Source organism: Ammospiza caudacuta, chromosome 1 (genome assembly GCF_027887145.1).
Source record: "Ammospiza caudacuta isolate bAmmCau1 chromosome 1, bAmmCau1.pri, whole genome shotgun sequence".
NCBI lineage: Eukaryota > Metazoa > Chordata > Aves > Passeriformes > Passerellidae > Ammospiza > Ammospiza caudacuta.
This window is the reverse complement of record NC_080593.1, coordinates 66,951,118-66,968,436: the sequence shown is the minus strand read 5'-3', so window position 1 is coordinate 66,968,436 and position 17,319 is coordinate 66,951,118. Positions and strand designations below refer to the sequence as shown.

General features: G+C 38.7%; 1 protein-coding gene across 1 annotated transcript in view; it reads left to right on the top strand.

Annotated features, from left to right (window-relative positions):
- The window catches only part of HIVEP1 (HIVEP zinc finger 1), a 119,306-nt gene that overhangs the window by 94,588 nt on the left and 7,399 nt on the right, over window positions 1-17,319 (top strand). Inside the window, exons 4-6 of the mRNA XM_058813762.1 lie at window positions 2,835-2,968; window positions 4,341-4,516; window positions 6,521-6,625. Of these exons, the coding sequence (XP_058669745.1) occupies window positions 2,835-2,968; window positions 4,341-4,516; window positions 6,521-6,625 (415 nt within the window). The remainder of the gene's footprint in view (window positions 1-2,834; window positions 2,969-4,340; window positions 4,517-6,520; window positions 6,626-17,319) is intronic.

Genomic DNA, 17,319 nt, shown 5'->3' with positions numbered 1-17,319 from the left:
GAATTCACTGGTGTTATATCTTTCTCAAGCCTCCACATTGATCTTGGCTCTTCTCACTAAAGTGAATCAGTAGTGTGTGCAATATTCCAGGGTGATGATTTTTGAGCAAGGGAAGCTGAAGAATGGAAAGTTTCTCCTAACTGTGGAAAACTTTCCTTTCTTGGATGATATGCCACAGCAGTCCAGCTCACCACTGGAAAGTAGTTAAATGCAGAAGATTTTTATGTGTAAACTAGTAAAAGGTTAAAGATATTAAAAACATTTTCCCCAAGTGACTGTGTGCCAGTGGGAAAAATGTTTAATGGATATTCTAATCTGAAATTTATAATTTTGATGATTCAGGCTGCAAGCATGTTTTATTTCCAAAAGATGTTGTAAGGTACTAGAAGTATCTGTTGAACTCTGGTCTCTGGACAGCCCTAAGAGCAATTTTTTTCCGTTTTATATTAGTAATTGAGAACAGTGGAGTTAAATTGGAGCAAAATGAGTAAAGTAGGAGTGAATCATGGCCCTTTTCTCTATGGCAGTCGAGAGACAAGTGACTCTGTTAAAAAACAAAAGGCAGAATAATCACAGAGAGGAGCATTTTCCAGCACAGCTGTTTTTCTGCCCTTTCCACCAGTTCTTGTGGGGTTTGGGGGGATTTCAGGGGAGGTGCATTAAAGGATTTCCACACTAGAAACCTGTGCTGGTTAGAGACTGGTTGCTCTTAAAATGTGCAGAGGGGCCAAGTCATTTTCATCATCAGTTTGAAATTTTCCAGAAAAAGCTAAACAGACTGCTTTTTTCATTGTCAGTGGGATTTCTGTAGATTTCTGTGACAGAAACTCAGTGTTTCTTTTACTCTGATATCACCATTTTACATGTCCAAGACACTGGAGCAATTTCCTAAAGCAGCAAATAACCATTAAACTTAAGTACAGCAGAGGAGGTAAAATAATTTTAACACAAAAGTTGGGCTGTCTTATATCTGTACATAGACATGTGTTTAAAGAAAGATTAGGTGGTGGAAGCGTGAGAAGTACTTGGTTTCATGCTAGCTTTTTCATTCTAAATACTTTTGTAAATACACAATTTATTGTAACAGTTTCATCATAGTTTGGATAACAGCGTGGGTCTAGGACTTCTGTAATATTTCTTTTTCCTTTGTCTTTTCACATTTAAAAATAAATCTGTAAAAAAAATAAATGGTATATAGTATTGAAGGATCAGACACTAAAAGATTGCATTATTTCAGCTGCTGGAAATATTCATGTGTTTGGTTTATTGTGTGTATTCTGTATTTTCCACAGCTCTCTTCCTGTTAAGCTACAAATCTCACCTTGTTACTCTTTGTTTGCAGTGGAAACAAAAGTAGTTTGTGTGCCAGGTAGTGTATAGGAACTGCAGAGTGGCTGAGTTGTGATTATTGGAGCAGGCTTCACTTCTGATATTTCTCAAGCAGAGCATCATCTCCTTTCACCTTGTATGAATGCTGTTAAAACATGCAGGGTGAAATTTCTTTCTTCCTACACACAGGCAGAGTTGTCATGTGTGCTTGGTAAAAGTGCTCAGACATTTGAAAATGCAGCCTGAATCAATGCAGGGGGCTGTGTGAGGGTGTATGGATTGGGGTAGTGCTTGTGCATGTGCAGCTTCCTGGGACTTTCAATTGAGTAGGAGGATGCTTTTCCTCTGATCTGTGTTAATTCCTTATCCTGTGAGAATTAGAAGTGAAGGCAGTGTCTGAGGCTGCATGAAGGACAATGGGCCAGAATGATGTCACCCTTCAATGTATGTAACAACCAACATAACTGATCAGTCATTTTAAGCTAGCCAGTGAAGTCATTCCTCTTGCCAAGAATTCATAAGCTTACAGCATTAAATTTTGTAATGAGTGAAAAACATAAGGCCAGACTTTTTTTCCTCTCATCATTTTATTCACTGATCAATATGAGCAAATGAGGTAAATGTGCCAGCTACGTGGGTAGAACAGTTTATAAATATAGCTGTAATAATTGCTGGCTAATTGGATCATTCCTTCATTGTTGCCCATTTTATAAATATCCTAGGGTTGGAAGGAGTAGATTTTAATTGGCAAATGTTGGAGGACCTCATCCTCCTTAAAACAAACAAAAAAAAAGTTCCTCAAGTAAAGTGAAGAAATATAATGTTGTTCTGCTAGACAACTGTATGCTTTTTCTTGTAATTTGGTCTGGCAGTGGGAAATTAAGTGTGGAATCTTGCTTTGGGAGGGTTCTGGAACCCCTGTTAATAACCTCATCAAATGGGAAGCAGTCAGTCTCCAGAGCAAAAGAGCTGTAGTTCTTGAAAACCATTAGCACTCAGAAATGTTACCTGTTAATAACCTCCTTAGCTACACCCCTCCTTCCCTCCCTTCTCCTCTCTGCTGTGCCATGGGAAGGCAGCTCCTGCAGGGCATGGGGTGCTGCTGTATCCTGGGTCAGCAGACAGGCTGGTCCAGGTGCTGCTGTTCGGGAAGCACTTTGGTTTGATTGTACACATCTTTCTCTGAAGGCTATTTGTGAGCTAAAAAGCATAACCTTTATCTTCCTAGGACAAGGAAAAGGAATGTCCTGCTTCAGACTCAAAGCATTCCTGGTTTCCTACAGGGCCATAATCTCTGTATAGATTTAGCAGCCCACAAACAGGCAATGCATAGTAGAGAAGAAGTTTAGCAAAAGATATTTTTTGTTTCATGTATCTTAACAGTTTTAAAAACCAATTATTAGAATTGTGGCTTTTATGATGCTTTTATTCACGATAACTTGAATATTTCAATAGCATATGAAAGACGCTAATTTTAATGATAAGCGTATCTCATTTTCTTTCAGAGAGGATTAAACAGGAAAAAATTGACTCCAGCTGAATTCAGCAATAAGGAAAACTCTGAATCGAGCACTGAACATGATAAAGAAAATTCATTTATCAAAACTGTACCAAGAAGAGTTAAAATATTTGATGGAGGGCAAGTACTGTACTTTGTATACTAGATATCATTGGGAAGATATTTTTTCCTAGATTCTAGACTTTGCAGAGATGTTGCTTCCTGACTGATTTATTTTAAACAACAGTTGCCATATTGTGGTCTGTGGATGTTGGTTTATGTTTCCAAGAAAAATGGAAAGTCATCAGTAGCATGGAGCCATGAGAGTTATGAGAAGGGGTAATAAAATAAAGAACAGTAGGCTGTGTGATTCATTTTTTTTCCCAGGGAATGAGCATTAATCAGTGCTAAGAGCAGTTAGATACAGCCAGAGATGTAAATTCTGTTCCTATGTTTCTCTTAGATGATAAATAATACCTATTTGCAGCAAGGTTGTATAACTGTAGCTGGAGAGGAAATAGTCCAGGGGCTAAGCAGCAGCCTGCAGTGCCGTCTCTGTCTGGCAGCTTGCTGCGGCATGCACCGGCTGGAGAGCTCTGATTTGAAAAGTGCCATGGAAATATTTACTGAGAGCCCTCCTCCCTGCACCATAATACTTCAAATCTGCTGCCTGATATAAATATCTGTTGCTTTAGCTACAGTGTTGCACTATGTGCAACATCTTATAAAATTTTTAAATAGAAACGGGGATTTTTAAATAGAAAAGTGCCAGTGACACCTGTAAAATTTGGTAGCATAAATAGTTCATGTTTGATTAGTCTCAATGGTCAGCTCTAGGGCTTTAGTTACTGGTTCCCAATTTGAATCTAGTCTAGGCCAGCAGTTAAATCATTACCAGCTGCCCAGGTGAAATATTGTTGTATCTCTGCTCAGATGCAGACATTTCAAGGACCAGGTCACAAAAGTGTAACACAACATTTGACATCCTTGAGTGGAAATATGAAGGGCATAATTGAATCTGAATGACTTTTTCTGTCTAGAGACAGTCCCCATAGGCTGAGTCCAGAGAACATTGATAGGGAATTTTAAAGACTTTCTCATCATTGTAACTAATGTTACTCCTTTTCTGCACAAGGCAGGGCTTCCAAGATGCTCTTTTAAAGCTCCCTCAAGCAGGTGCTCAAACCTGCTTCCAAGAACGGACACCTTTAAAAGATATGTTCCTGTGTTGCTAAGAGGAAATTTGAAATCTTTAAATACTTAGTATCACCACTACCTTTATTTAAAAAGATTAGCTTCTATTCCTAAACAGGTCTATGACTAGCTAGTGATAAATATAGATACAAATTTAACAAATACATGCAGAAGTGAGCAGGCAATGAGCATGATTGGTTTTGTCAGTCATGGATTTTCATCTAATGTGTTATTTTAAAAATTCTGGTAGATGAGGTATTCTAGCTAGATTCATTTTTCCATTACAACTGATTGCCTATTCTCATGGTACTGTTACTAGGTACAAGTCAAATGAAGACTATGTGTATGTGAGAGGGAGAGGGAGAGGGAAGTATATCTGTGAGGAGTGTGGAATACGCTGCAAGAAGCCCAGCATGCTGAAGAAGCACATTCGCACACACACCGATGTCCGTCCTTACCACTGCAATTACTGCAACTTTTCCTTCAAAACTAAGGGTAAGGCTACTTTACTGGGTATGTTTTTCCCTTTTGTTCTTTCTACTTTAAAGTACAATTCTTTTCTTCTCTCAGTTGACTGTTCATGAACTAAAGAGGTTCCCTCTCTGTGGCATTTTATTATCTAATGCTTCAAATGTTTGTAATTTCTTTCCTGCTTTTCCTTTGTATTCTGTATATTTATTCATATGATCACATCTTCATATGAATGAACTGTCTGGCATGCCACAGTGGGTGAGAAATAGGAGTGGAAGAGGGAAATCATGGGAGTATGATGAAGGTTAGGTGGAGACAAGTGAGATGGTTAGCTGCTCACCCTAGATAGAGATGGGACACAGAATTTTAAATCCCTTACAATGTCTTTTGGAGGTAGGAGATGGACATGTATTGTACTCATAGTGGCACTCAACCAATAGCTCTAGGAAAGAAATTGGCCTCTAATAAATTACTATGTTGAAATTTATTTTTTTTTAACTCTTGAAGGACAAAGGTTCACTTTCCACTTGACCTTCTAAGACCCAGAGGTGGATGTCTACTTTTTAAAGCCTATTTATAACTTTAGATACTTAAGTGTATCCCAGTTTATGCAGGCAATATATTAAACAGTGGTACATCCAGAATTCAAGTGAAACAGACAGGAGAAGTTCACAGCCAAAATAATTTCAGAAAAAAAAAAACAGTAAAATTTTTCTTGACTTTGAACATCATTTAGCAACAATTTCCCCCAAGCTGTAACCTCAGGAACATTTGTGTTTTTAGTGGGTTTGAGACTATGCAGTGGTTGGGTGGAAGACTTCCAAGAAATAATGCAGTGCTGTACAAAGTGGGATGAATAGACTTCAGATGTGTCAAAACTCATCACTGCATCCTGACAGGCTGGGTCATCATACTGCCTTTATGATGAAACACTGGAGTGCAAACCCAGTAAATTCTCATTATGGTTTTTGCAGAGGAGGGGTGCTGGCCAAGTTCAAGTAATTAAGTTCTGCCCATGTAAAGATCTCCCTGGTGTCAGTCATAGCAGATATTTGTATTCACATCCTCCTCTGCATTTGCTGTGCCTGGCTCGTGCCATTGCTGCTGGCAGTCAGGTCACACAGTTGGGTGTTTGATGTTTGGTAAGCCACTCGTCATGACAGGACAGTGTAGCCAGCAGCTTCATGAAGTGTGCAAAGACTGGAAAATTTTCTGTTTGTGAGTCAATTATATTCACAACAATTATTTCAACATTTGGGATGAGTTACCACCTTCATTTCAAAGCAGAAATAAAATACTCCATAACCATCGAAGATCAGCATTACACTTTAATTTTTCCTATTTAAACAGCTCTAAAAAACATTTTTTGTGAAGTCTGATGTGGGCAGTTACTTCTAGTAACATGCATTTTATAATTTACAGATCTGGACCACTCTTAGCCATTTCTTGATATTTACCATATTTGTTTTTGAAGGAGAAAGGGAGAGCGGCCTGTGGGGCCTCTCAGCTGCACATTCACTTTTGAGATTCAGATCAAATGTGTTCATGCTCTGATTTTGAATAAAATTAGCATGTTTGCTTAAGTTGGCATTGAAAGTGTTTACACTAAAAATAGAATTCATCAAATACTGGAAGAGCTACCACATACGAACTTCAGTTTCACGTGATAGTTTTCTGTCAATATGACTCTGAAGACTGAATCACCCCTTTTTATACTTTGCCATAAACAAAGGAGGGATCTCTTACACCAGTACAAAACACATAATAATTTAGAATTTCCATCCTCTTCTATTTTATCTCAATAAAAATCTTCCTAAATGTAGACAGTGAGTTGGTAGCATTCAGGATGGTGAATCTCCTGCAGCCCTTGACAGCTTGCATTGAGGGACAAGGTTCTAGCAAGTGTGAAACCAAATTAGGAGGTTGTTATAAATGTACCTGAAGAAGAGATGGACACGTTGAGCATATATTTGTAGACATTTGTATAGTCACAGATCAGATAATGTTTTCTTTTTGTTTTTTCTTCAGGCAATTTAACAAAGCATATGAAGTCAAAGGCACATAGCAAGAAATGCATGGATTTGGGAGTCTCAGTAGGCTTAATAGATGACCAGGATGGAGAAGAAGAATTTGGTAAGAAATTAAAGTCTTCTTTCTTTATTGAATTATTGTGTCTATTTTGTCATCTCAACTTCTTACCCTTTCTTTTCCGAAGATTTTTAATTATTGTACTGGGAAAAGATACAGAGAGAAAAATCTTAAGAGCTAGTCCAAGGGAGCCAGAAACACTGGAAAAATTTTCCCTGAAAGAAATGACAAGCATATGCTAAGGATAAATTGCTGCTGAATTTTTCAAAAAGTGTTATGCAGTTTAACTTTATCACTTTCACAGATAAATATGACAAGATTGAAAATACCAGAAAAACAGCTGTTTGCCTAGAAAAAAATGCAGTCAAGTGTAGTGCTTCTTTGAAAATAGTTGTGCATGGAATGGTCCAAGTTTTGGGATGCATATTTCATGGAAATTAAATCACTAACATGCCACACAAATAACAAATATGTTGCTGAGTGCCTTGCAAGGAGGTTAATCATCTTCCAGCATAAAATTCTGTCCTCCGTCACAAATAATTGGGATGAATCTGCAGATAGAGAACATACAGAAATTAAAAACATCATTCATCTTGACTTGTTCTACTTCTTCATTAGTGATGAGAATGTTTTCAGAATGAATGTATTTGCTAAAAAACTTGAATTCTGCACTTCCCACATCCCAAGAAGATTCTACTGAAGAGGACATGAGATCAAGGACAGTCAAAGAGGCCCAAACCAGGTTCATGACTGACTTGCTTGTCATGATAAGAAAGGTGTGCCTGCAGCAGGGCCAGTGAGATGGAGAGCAGGATTGTACATTTGGACAGTTTGGGATCTCAGCATGTCTCAGTGCAGCGATGGCATTTTTCCCTCCCTCGCATTCCTCTGTGGGGAGATGAATCGTGTTGCCTTGCCTTGGTGTATTTTTCTCCCTCCAGTGGAATAGTTTATTAGATTGTGGATGAGGCTTGGAGAAAAGATAACAGTGGGGGTCTTTATTTAAGCTATAAGAGAAAAGAAAGATGAATGCACTTGCTTCCATATGACAACCACTGGCAGAATAAGCGAATCATTTTGAATCTAATTCTAAATAATGCTGGGAATATGACTCAGCTGCTGTGATTCAGAAGTGCACTAGGTAGAAAGAAACCTGTGTTTTTCCCATTTTTGGCTTTCTTCAATGTACTCTTTTTTCGTAAGCAAAAAATATGTCTCCCTTCCCAATTTGAGGTACCAGATAAATAATACAGAAGATAAGCAGCAGGGTAAATTACTGTATTTTTCTTACAGAGGAACAATTTTTATTAATATTTTCAGTCTTCATATGACAGAAAAATTGACACATTTTAAAGCAATATTCTCTAGCATTTGACATTTTTGTGAGTTCTGTAAGCGACAAGTGAACAGATATTTCCACTTACTAGAAACTGAAAACATTTTATTGATTGATAAATTGATATTCCAAATTGCATGCATTAAAAGTTGCATTTGTAATTATAATGCAATAGGAAATGTTTCAAATGTTAACTGAATTTTTAGTAACATGGGGTCAAAGGAAGCCACTTCAAACATTTGTTGAATGAATGCTTTCCTTTGACTTCAAGACTATTCAATTGAATAAGAGAAAAGAGAGAGGCTTTCCCTTTTTACATATCATGTACCGGCATGTTTGACCATAGCATAAGTATATTATATAAGCCCTGAAATATGTTCTTTGCTCAGCAAGGTAATTACCTAATAAATGAAATACTCTTTGAAAAAAAAGCACAGACACTTAAAGAATTTGTTACATAATCCTTGAAATTCTTCATAGAATTTAATTTTATGGCTACAATGCCTATTTTGGTTTTCCCCAAAATAGAAGATGTAGCACTTCTTTCTTTAACTGGAGCCCCAAACCAAAATAACCACTTGGTGATAAAACCCTGCCTTTTCCAAAGGATCTGGCTCAGGTACCCATAGTAAAACCAACAGTGCAGCACAAAGTTCAGCACTAGAAACTTATCCAAAAATCAGGGTGATTAAACCCTTGATAAAGGTGCATTTGCTGCAGCCAAACCAGTCCAGCCTCTCGAGTTGCTGCAGAGCACAGGGCATTTACAATTATCCATGGAAATTCAGCGAGCAACCCTGCACTTCAAAAATGTGATTTCATCTGTCTGCTAACCAGGCCAGCCATGAAGGTTTTTCTCATGATAATTCAGAATCTTTTTTGTCAGCCTATTTTTAAAGCAGAATCAGGAGGGGAAAAAAAAGTGTGATGCATTTACATGTGTGTTTTTTGTTGTGTGGTTCAGTTGCCCTCTCTGAAATCCTGAACATGCTAATTTTAGGCAGTGTTTGAATCAGCTTCAACCACCTCTTTGGCTGCCCTTTCCCCGGGGCAGAGCAGCAGAGCTCACACTGGGGCCAGCACCCCTTGTGCCAAGTCTGGGCTCAGGGACAGCCCTGGCAGCAGCACGTCACCCACAAGGGACAGCGTGATGGGCTGTGGGTACTGAACTGCACTTGTGGAGTTACATCTTTGGGGCTTCCACCCCTCCTCCTGCTGGCATGCATTGCTGGCACAGTTGTGCCACATATCCTTCAGATGTTTTAAAAACCAAATCTTCAAATGCTTAAATGTTTGGGGTTTGGTTGTTAGAAATGTTCTGTCTCTTAAAAAGTGGTCTGTCTATTCCCATCGCTTTCCTCAGCTGGAAGGCAACGTGAGAAGCAGTAGAGGAAGGTGCAGAAAATCTGATAAGAAATAATTATGACCTCAGAAAAAATACTTCTTCCTGAAGTCTGTGTGAAAATGGCCTGTTTCCTGACCTGTAGAATGTCTGTCTGTCTATCTGTCTGTCTCCACCTAATTCATTATCTGAACATTTGGAACACTGATTATTCTTATGGTAATAGAAATGTCTGCACCTTTGCTTAAAATAACTAAGCTGTATGTCTTCCACTAAAATTCCACTTTGAGTTAGAGAATTTACCCAGAAATTTAAGAAAGCCACCAAAGGAATTTGCTGATTTCAGTCTTTTGTAGCTTTTTTTTTAAGTCTGGGTAATCACAGTTATTTGAATATACAATTTTTTTGATTCATATGAGAAGCCAGCTGTGACCGACAGCAGTACAGATTAAATGGATGCAAACTGAACCAGGAGTGCAAACTCATGCACAATCCTGAGCACAGACAGACACACACACACAGAGTCTGTTTTCTCAGTAATCTGAGAAGCTGAAATTTTGTTGTGCTGTGGTGTCTCGGGAAAAAAGAAAGATGCTCTCTAGCTGTCTGAGACTGTATGTGATCAGAGCTTTTAACATAGCATTCTTTGTATTTGGACTTTTCATCATTTGGGTATTAGTAAATACTTTCTGGCCTGGGTTTTTGTATTCAAAACGATTCCCTCATCCATTTATCTTTCATCTTCTGCTCTGTGGAATGTTCTTGTCACCAAAATACAGGGTTACAATGTGAGGAATGTTAATATCTGAATTAAATTGTCAGAGGAGGTGAACTGTTTAGTGTGACAGACTGCAACTGGGGATATCCTCTTTGGCCCTGCTCACACACTCACACAACATTTTTCTATCTAGTCTTAAAAAAAACAATAATATGTGTTCAAATTACAACAGTTAAAAACTTTGAACTTGTAATGAGCTAATGTATGAATGTTATGGTATGTCTGAGTGAACTTGCACAAGAGAATTTCTTGATAATGAAATCAGCAGATGGGCAGAACATTTAAGGGGTTTCTCTGCAGAAATTCTATCCCAAAATATTCATTATTTTTAACAGTAAAAATATATAATTGTAAGTTTCAGATATGTGTTTATAGATATCTACACACCCACATATTAAGAAAATGCTTTCATTTTCTGCAGTATTATTACCACAGTTCTAAGTTAATTAGCTATATGTTACTTACAGTAGATTTTAAGTCAGTTTCAATGGCTCTTCATTAGCTTAACCATGACTCAGTCTATTTTCACTGAATCTGCATTTAAGAAGTGAAAATAAATGAAAAGCCTTGCAATAATATCTTTCTTTTATAAAAAGAATGGAAGGCTGGCTCTGTGTAGTTTACAGTAACTGTTTTTTTATTTTTTGTTAATATGAGTGTCTGTTTTTCAACTAGATGTACATTAGGCATGCTGAAGCCCTACACCCACAGCCTGACATTAGACTACCTAGTGCTAGGTTTGATTTACAATATACAAATTACTTAAGAAGGTTGAGGTGTAAATAATCTCTTTAAGCAGAAGTTGCTCTTACTTTTTGGTGTAGTTTCACTTCATTACTTTCTGTCATCTTAGGAATGAAAGTCAAAAGCCCACAGATTTTCTTCTCGTTTCTGAGGAGCCCTGGTGATCACCAGTCTGAAGTTAACCCAGTAGATGTCACTGTGAGTCCTGTAGAGCAGTGGACAGTAGCTGAAGCAAGACTGAAATCCGATAATTGAAGGCTATGAACAGGCCTAGAGTGACAGGAGGACAGCAGGGTTGGGTACAGATGCTGGCATTGTTTGACCATATCTTGTTTACTGCTCTTTCAATTTGTGTGAATGGCTGTGGAAGGACCTGTTGCAAGTCTAATACAACAGGTGAAAGGCAAGTCTAAGTTGTAAGTGTTTAGAAGAATGGAGTGAATTGATGACACACAGACCTCACTTTCTGATTTATGATCATATTATGACATGCTGAAAAATACTTCTGCCTTTCTTGCCATAGTCAACATTTTTTCTTGAGTTTGATGGAGAATATATAAAATACAGAATGGATGCTTTATTTTTAAATGCTTTTATGTAAATGCCAATCCATAACTGAAGATACTTCCAGAACTTGAGACAATGAACACTGCTTTGTATTACTCAGGTGCTAAAAGCCAACACATGTAATAAACTTAGATTTAGATACTAATAGATAGGAATAGATACTTAGTAAAGTCTGCCTAAGTAGAGCTAATGGCAGTCATATAGTTATCTACATAACTGCACATTTCCTTAGGAATCTGTAAAACTGAGCAGTCCAGTCTTGTATTTTCAAGCCGTTCTTGTCTTCCTGCCACTGAAAGAATGAAAATGAACATTTTTCTCTTTATGTGACAATCTACTTAAATATTAGTAAGTTATAACTAAATGTGACAAAGTTACAAGCTTTTGAACTTCATCACTGGATTTGGTGCAGAAATTGCTGTATCTGTAGCAGGTCCTCAGTAAGTCAGGTCATGTGGCAATGATACTGCAATTAAAATTAAAAGCTGTAAGTTGAAGTTCTGAAGAACCTTTATTTTAGTACTTTGCAGTATGATGATAATTAGATGGCTGTTGTTGAAACCATATACTGTAAGGATTCCTATAGGGGAATACTTCTAATAAAATGAAAAACTTCAAAGTACATAAGGAGACATATTTCAATTAACCAATTCATAGCATCCTAACTATGGAAATAGCAATATGTGGACGTACTAGCCCCAGGCACTTCACAAATGGACATGTTAGGATGCTGATAATTCCAGCTAATGCTATTGTGCTAAAGAACTTGGAGTTCTTTCTTTTCTGCTCTGGGATAAAATGTCACTGTAACAGAGCCTTGTCCAAGAAGCTCAGCACCAATACCACAAACACAGTACAGAGTTGACCAACTGAGAACTGGAATAAATTAAGGACTAAGGTATTTTTGCCTATGATTTGTAGACACTTTGATACCTAGGATAAAAACTTCAGTTTTCTTAAAAATAATTGTAGCTGGCATGTGAACAAAATCTCCGGTCAAAAGTTTTGTCCATGTTTCTATTAAGCCTTTACTTCCAGCTGTTCCTAATTTCTGCAGAGTTCAGGTCTGTAAAATTCACTTACTCGTGTGAAGTCCAGGAAGAAGAAAGACTCTTTCTAAGAATTTAAAAGAAAAGATTGCAGCAGTTGACAGAGGATGAAAGGCATCACCTACTCTTCCAAAAAGACTCTTTGTAAAAAATTGAGGCTGTCTTGAACAGTTTATCTGTTGAAATGGTGAGAGTTGAGGTACAAATTTGTAAGAGAATTAGCTTTCATAAGCCTTCACTTAATAGTGTGAAACTTTTTTCCTGTCTTCTTTTTTAAAAAAGAAACTGAACTTTCATGCCAAAAGCCATTTCTCCATATGTTAGGAGCCTTTAAATTTATGATACATCCTTCCTTTGAAAATACCGTACACCATTTTACAACCTCATACAAAGTTAAACACAGAAGTAATTTTGTTCCCACTGGAAACTGAATCAGTTTTAGTTATATGTATGTATGTATATATATATATATATATCTATATATATATATACATGTATATATCAGCTACATAAGCATATGGTTATAATTGTGCATAGTTCAAGATAGGAAGCAAAGAATTAATCTTTCCCCAATTAAAACTGCCAGGGAACTTTAGTAGGCAGGGTACAATTACCAAAATGGGATTGGAGCCAATACCGCTTAGTTAAAAAGACACTGCTTGGAAGAGAATCTTCCACCACAAAGAGTGGTCACAGCCTCAGCCTGATGCCTCCTTCAGAGGAGACCCATAACCCTACCTGGGTCTTCTAAAACTTCAGCATTGGATCCTCTTGAACTCCACAGCGATGCTTAGTGGGATCACTGATTGGAAAAGCTTGAGCATCTCTTGTTCCAGCAAATGTGCACTCATGTATAAAAGCCAGAGCAAAGCATTCCTTTGTGCATTGCCAGAACAAGCAAGTCAGGAATCTTATTTTTTACTCATCTGATGTTGCAAAGCGGTGTGGGAGTAAGGGAACCACATTCATCGCTGTCACCTCGCCTACACTGCAGGCTCTGGCTCCAGGTAAAACCACACTCAAATAGAAGCTGGCAAATGCACAAAGGGTGGAGGTAAACAGGGAAACAATAGAAGGAAATGATATCCCATGGAGTCCTGCATGTAAGGAATCGGTTCCACACACAGTTTCTCTTTCTCTTTCCATGGCTTTGTTGTAGAAAGCTGGGATGTATGCAGAAAATTCCTACATAAGCAGCATTTGCTGGTAAATCCGGTAGCATTTTTAAATGTTGATTTGAAAGAAGATGGTTTCTTCTAAATCATTGTTTGCACATATTTTTTCCTTGCTTTACAAATGCATCAAGTCAGTCTAATCACTTCAGGTAATTACTCCTGCCAGTAGAAACAATCATTCATGACTGACATCAGCTTTCATAGAAAATGTGATTCATGTGGAGAGAGGGAGAAAAAAAAGGCAAGAATTGGTAGGATTTCATAGAGAATAGTTATGTGACATTGGTAAAGAGACTGAATTTAAGAGGGAGTCCAGAGTGAACTCCAAGACTTTGCAATGTGCCCTTCATTATTTAAAGAGTTGCAAGAAAGCTGTAGGTCGCCCTTTAGATGTGACACATGGAGAAGTCTTCAATATCTGTTACAGAGGCATTGAGGAAATCACAGAATATTCTGCGTTGAAGTGACCCACAAGGATCATTGCTGTCCAACTCTTAGCCTTGCACAGCACCATCCGCAAGAGTCACACCAGGTCTCCGAGAGCACTGTCCAAATGCTTCTTGAGCTCTTTTAGGTTTGGTCCTGTGACCACTTCCCTGGGGAGCCTGTTCCAGTGCCCAGCCCCCCTCTGGGTGAAGAACCTTTTTCTAATATCCAACCTGTCCCTTCCCTGACACAACTTCAGGACATTCATTCCCTTGGGTCCTGTCACTGGTTACCTGAGGGAAGTGTCTGTCCCTCCTCTTCTCCTCACAAGGAAGCTTTAGCCTATGATGAAGTCTCCCCTCAGTCTCCTCCTCTCCAGGCTGAACAAAGTGACCTCAGTCTCTCCTTGTAAGGCTTGCCCTCAAGGCCCTTCACCATCTTTGTTATGCTTTGGATGCTTTCTAACAGCTTGATATCTTTTTTATACTGTGCCTCCCAGAACTGCCCCCAGCACTGGAGGTGAGGCTGCCCCAGCTCAGAGCAGGGCAGGACAATCCCCTCCCTTGCCTGCCTGGCCATGCTGTGCCTGATGCCCCCCAGGACAGGGCTGGCCCTCCTGGCTGCCAGGGCACTGCTGGCTCATGTTCAGCTTGCCACTGACCAGGAGCCCCAGGTCCCTTTCCATGGGGCTGCTTTCCAGCCTCTCATTCCCTTGTCTGTCTGTACATCCAGGGTTGTTCTGCCCAAGGTGCAGAATCTGTCACCTTCCCTTGTGGAATTTCATACATTTGGGGATTGCTCATCTCTAATCTGTCATGGTCTCTCTGCAGGGCCTCTCTGCCTTCGAGAGAGTCAACAACTCCTGTCAGTTTTATATCAGTTTTGCTCAGTGTCCCTTCCAGTCCTGTCCAAGTCATGTATGGAGATTTTGAAGAGTGCAGGGCTGAGGATGGAGCCTGTATAACCCCACTAGTGACAGGTCACCAGTCTGATGTCACCCCGTTCACTGTAACCATTTGTGCCTGACCTGTGAGCCATTTATTCACCCATCACATGATGTGTTGCTTGTCCAGCTGTGGGCTGGACATTTTATCCAGGAGGATTCTGAAAGACACTATCAAAATCTTTACTGAAATCCAGAAAGGTTACATCAACTGGCTTTCCTTGGTCAACTACATGGGTTATCTTGTCATACAAGGAAATCAGGTTTGATAAGCAGGACTCTCCTCCCATGAAGCTGTACTGGCTGTGACCAATGGCTGTGTTGTCCTCCAGATGTTTTTCAATACCTCCTGGGATAATCCTCTCCATAACTTACCAGGCACAGAAATGAGACTGACTGGTCAGTAGTTTCTGGCGTCCTCTTTCTTGCCCTTCTTGAAAACTGGGACAATGTTAGCCAGCTTCCAGTCAGCAAGGACCTCTCCAGATTCCCAGGACCACTCAATAATCAAGAGAGGCCTTGCAATGACATCAGCAGCTCTTTAAGTGTTCTCAGATGAATCCCATCAGACCCCATAGACTTTGGGTATCCCGCTGGAGCAGCAGTTCCCACACAACTTCAGAGTCAACTGGGAGTTTATCATTGTCACAGCCATGGTCCTCCAGCTCAGGGCACTGGGACCCTCCTAACTTGTCATTGGTATTGAAGGCAGAGGTACCATTCAGAAATCAAACATATGTAGATGTTCTAACATTTTAGATATGTTTGCTTTGCAAGTTACTGAAAAAATACTGTTTATATGAAGAATAGAAATGACAGAATTATAGGAAAAAAATACCAAAAACATTTAGTCAGTCCACATGTTGTTGTTAATAATATCTTCAACAATCGTACTTGCCATAATTTTGGAATGGAAGTTAATGAATTAATTTTTCCACTAAAATGTATTTTCTATTTTTAACAGCTTTGTCGGTGGATGAGAATTATAAATTAAGACTATTTAAAATTCTGATAAATATTTTTGTTAGGATCATTCCAATGACCTGGAGGATTTGGGGTATTTTTAATGACATGTCTGACATGTTCACATCTGCTGTAGTAAATATAAGAAATCTAGTTTCCATATTTAGCTAATGTACAAATTAGTGTGTAGGCAAAGAGGGGGAAAGTCATTACAGAGGGATTTTTCCAAAGAAGCTATTAGTTCCCAATTGAATTGCTCATTTGAAACCATAAAGGCTTATAGTAGTGGGTAACTTACTGAAAGGTAGCTCAGTTAAACCCATTTATTTCATCTGGAGTTCAAAATGTTTGTTTTGGTTTTGGTAACTTAGCAGCCTAAAGTATGGGCAGTATATTCAAATTCTTGTAACAGTCTGATTTTTTTCAGAAATGTTCATTTTGATGGTAAGTTGCTGTGTAACTCTCAGATTTTATCTAACCAGACATCTTTGGTTTTACAGAGCCAAATAATTTTTATGCAGATATGTTTTTTTGGACAGCTCAAGAGACAGACATTTAATCAAATACAAAATATTAATGTATTCAAAGCATTTTGTCTTTTGTAAAATATGATCCCAGACAGTCTGGCTTGAAATCAGACAGAGCAGATGGGATTTTCTGTCGCTTTACTAAAGACAACTCTTTCCAAGTCAGATACAAAAGAAGGTGAAAAGCTGCAGTATAACTGTGTTTTGTAGAGAATTTACCCCTAGACAGAGGTTTGGCTGTAAGGAGGGCTTCTTTATGCAAACAAAGATTCATAGGTAAGTTTTGATACAATTAATGCTTTCTTGGCTCCTAGGACATCCCAGGTAATTTTTTAATAAACCCTTCAAAACATTAGTGAAGTGAAGAAATCTACTAGGGTCTAATTTTGGTCTCTTTTGCCTGTTAACAAGACAGATTCTTGACTAACAGCCTCCAGTCTTTCTGTTTGCATCCTTCAAAAACCTGTGCAGCCATGATTCACATTAGGTATAAGGACACCCACTTATGAGTCAGAGCCAGCCAGAGAAATATCCCACCGCTGAGGTTGACAGACCAGCCCCTCATGTCAGCACTGGGAACCTAATGAACTGGGAATCTGCTCACTGCTCCCCAAGCAGAAGAGTGAAGGGTGACTTTGAGCAAATGGTTACAAGTGGCATGAAGGAAAACAGCCAAATCCAGAAGGTTAAAAACAACATAGAAGCAGAAGATGAAAGATTGTGTAGCTGTACAGTTAAATATGTAAGCCAGAAAATAAAAACCAAAATTTAAGTCTATCCTGTTGCTTTGATGCAGTGGGGGGTGTGAGTGGAAAATACATGTGTCATGTGGTTTTTTGGTGGTTTTAGTTGTTCTCTCCTGCTTCCTTCCCAGTCAGTCCAGGGCCTT